The sequence below is a fragment of the Gymnoscopelus braueri genome, assembly GCF_963280865.1.
Source record: "Gymnoscopelus braueri genome assembly, chromosome: 12".
Taxonomy (NCBI): Eukaryota; Metazoa; Chordata; class Actinopteri; order Myctophiformes; family Myctophidae; genus Gymnoscopelus; species Gymnoscopelus braueri.
In genome coordinates this window covers 9,659,744-9,663,082 of record NC_137614.1, presented here as the reverse complement: position 1 = coordinate 9,663,082, position 3,339 = coordinate 9,659,744, and the positions used below count along the sequence as shown (strand labels likewise).

The following is a 3,339-nucleotide window of genomic DNA, read 5'->3' as shown; positions in this document are numbered from 1 at the left end:
CGTCGGAATAATGCGCCGTCGGAAACAATGACACGACACCGGCACTCGTCGCTCAAAGCATGAATTGGCCTCACCGGGGAGGGTCTGGTGGGAGTTACCGGGGTTCTAGTGGGGCTTGGGTGGTGAGTTGAAATCGGGCACAGGTCTAGCGAGGGAACGAGGGGTTTTCGTCTTCTCAGTGGCATGGTTTAGGATCGTTTTGCATGCCGAGCCAAGCCAATCCAAGTCCAGATACGGATGGGGAGGCGTGGCCAGCCCTGGTCACCTGGGAAAGAGCGCCAGCAGCGCACAGAGCAGCGTGGCGGTCAGGGACGGAACCAGACCCAGAGCACCTCCACACTCCATGGAGTTCTCCTGGAGAGAGAGAGAGACAGAGAGAGAGAGAGAGACAGTGAGAGAGAATCAGAATCATCTGTCACATCACATCATGTCAAAGGACCACAATGGAGACAAGCCTACGGGCTTTCTTGTGTATCCTTTTGAATTCATTTTCAATAAACTGTTCAATAAATCAATCAATCAATCAATCAATCAATCAATCAATCAATCACAGGTTTACAGGTGTAAAACAGTAGGTGAAAGTTTTTGAAGTGGCGTACGTCCCTTTATTTCTCCAAGAAAAATGCAACGCAAAATGCTTCCCTTGTTTTTCCAAGAAAAAAACGCCCACGAAAAGATCAAATCTCACTGTATATATATGTACAGTTTTTATATATTATATCAACCACTTGAACATTAGCCAGAAAATAGCAGATCTACAAGCTGTGAGCTTGTAGATCTGCTATTTTCAGCAAAGAGATTTGGTGTAGCGGTCCAAGTACAGACACAACTCAGGTCCAGTCGCCTACCTATGAGTTATCCTATGACTTCCAGAGAAGAGTAGACCCGGAAATAACGCGATCACAACAAACCCAGCCCCGTCCGATCTAATGCTTTCTTGTTTTTTTCTGCGTTTTTGGCCAGAACAAGCTATATTCAACAGCCAATAACCAAAGAACGGAGGGTCACGGTGACAGGCTTTTTCCCCCCGATGGAAGCAGGGGAATGCATTTTGGGGGTCCTTGACACAAAAAGGTTTTGAGAACCACTGCAACATACATTAAAAAAATTATAAGAAAAAGACATTTGAAGAATATATATTGAAAGATTTGCACAAGCTTTCAATTTTTTTCAAAAATAGAAGATCTACAAGCTCATAGTAGATCTATGAGCTTGTAGATCTATGAGCTTGTAGATGCCGCGCTATGAGCTTGTAGATCTGCTATTTTTTAATAGCCAAAGAAATCTAAAAATGACACTCTTTCCCGGTCTAAATGGGCTATAAGGGACGATTCCGTAATTTCAAGAGACGGTTGGCAACCCTAACTCTGGGTGTTTGGAAGCGTTTTCTCTTTTCCCCTTGTTTCTTTTTAGGAGAGCGCTTTTTCAGCTGGGAATGAAATGCTTTGGTTGGACTACACGGGTCCTAAGTGTTGTCTGGTGCGGTGGCGGCGGTGTGTGTGTGTGGGTGTGGCCTCACCTCAGGGTGGAAGGGGTGACAGGTATCCGGGCGTCGCCTGTCCTTCTGGAACTTCAGGCGCTCACACTTGAGAGATTCATTATGTGAAGCTGAGGTTAAGGACCAAACACCCACCATGACACATGAAAAAGCTCTTCAGTTCACACACACACAGGCTCTGCTTTTCTGCTCAAACTCACAAGTCTTCTTTTCCAGTGATGGAGTCAAGAAAATGTAAATACTCGAGTAAAGTAAATGTAATTCAAATCTCTGCTTAAGTACAGCAGTGGTTCTCAATGCGGGGTCGGCGGACCCCGAGGGTTCCAGGGGGTCCCTAGTATAATTGGTTAATATAGCATCACGATCATTTTAACCTCTTTAACCATATGTTATATACCTTGGCTATTAAAAAATAGCAGATGAACAAGATCTGCTATTTTTGAAAAAACATTTTTTTGCAAATCTTTGAATATATAACATTTTTAAGCGAACTTTTTGAAAAGTTTTGCTTCTGGATGTCCCTGGTACAAACTATTTTTGAGATGATGGGAGTCCGTGGCCAAATACGTATAATTTGAGGGGGTCCTCGACATGAAAATGTTTGAGAACCACTGAAGTAGCCTACTTGAGAGTAAATGTACTTAGTTCCTTTCCATGGCTGGCCTTTACCTCCTTGTTTATAATGGAAAGGACGCGTGTTTTGGAGTGAACCGTGGAAAGATGCCCTTCTGGAAGGCAGGGCTATTTTTGCTCGCAGCAGTGCATAAAAAAGAAAAAGAAAAACTTTTTGCTGCCGTTGGTTGTCTGGCAGAAACCTCGTACCTCCAATTTTCTACTTTCTACTTAACCCTTTAAGACCGGGAACGCATCTGTGTGTCATTTTAAGATTTCTTTGGGCTATTCAAAAACATCAGATCTACAAGCTCATAGCGTGGCACCGAGTGCCGCGCTATGAGCTTGTAGATCTGCATTTTTTTTTTTTTATCGTGAAAGTTTGTGGAAATCTTTTTTCTAAAGCCAACATTTTTAACTCAAATCTTTACTTCCGGGGGTTTCTACAAATGTTTTCTAAATCCTAAACGTTTTTTGAAAGAACTTAAGTTGCTATAATATCAGTGGTTCTCAAACTTTTTTCATGTCAAGGACCCCCGAAATTATATGTATTTGACCGCGGACCCCCATCTCAAAATATGACCCCCCAGAAGCAAAGATTTGAGCTAAATGTAATCAAAGATTTGCACACATTTTCACGATTTTTTTCAAAAAATAGCAGATCTACAAGCTCGTAGCGCGGCACTCGGTGCCGCGCTATGAGCTTGTAGATCTGCTATTTTTGAATAGCCAAAGGAATAAAAAAAAAAACTGATTCTTTCCTGGTCTTAATGGTTTAAACTGTTTTTTTTTCTCCATAAATTAACACCCTACTTCACCATACAAGAGTGCCACACAAAAGTAGTGAAAATTATAGATATTTTTTCACAATTTCAAAATGTTTTTTTAAAAATAATAATTAAAAAAGGAACGGTCTTGGACAAGGTTTCCAGCCGACGGCGACAAAAAAAAAAGAAAAGAAAACTACTTTTTCTGTGTAGTCAGTGCTTTTAATGAGTTTTTGGAGTCGCGTAGCAACAGAATAGAGCACTTTATGCGACAGTAGGCTCTCTCCACATGAAAACAATAAACAGTTGGTGGGCATATGTGTATACAGTGAGTATACAGCATACAATCTGACACAAACGCTACATTCTCTGAGTATCTGTGTGCTGTGCAGGGTCTGCTATTGATCAGCCTCTGCCATGATGCACTGTGTGGGCTCTGGTGAAACACACTGGCTCACAGGC

At 42.1% G+C, this 3,339-nt stretch overlaps 1 protein-coding gene across 1 annotated transcript in view; it reads right to left on the bottom strand.

The window, feature by feature from the left end:
- Nucleotides 1-261: 261 nt before the first annotated feature.
- Nucleotides 262-3,339, bottom strand: part of LOC308096367 (voltage-dependent calcium channel subunit alpha-2/delta-3-like) — a gene marked incomplete at both ends in the record, with an annotated part of 311,418 nt that continues 308,340 nt past the window's right edge. The window contains 2 exon segments of the mRNA XM_080443791.1: nt 262-354; nt 1,520-1,604. Of these exon segments, the coding sequence (XP_080299917.1) occupies nt 262-354; nt 1,520-1,604 (178 nt within the window).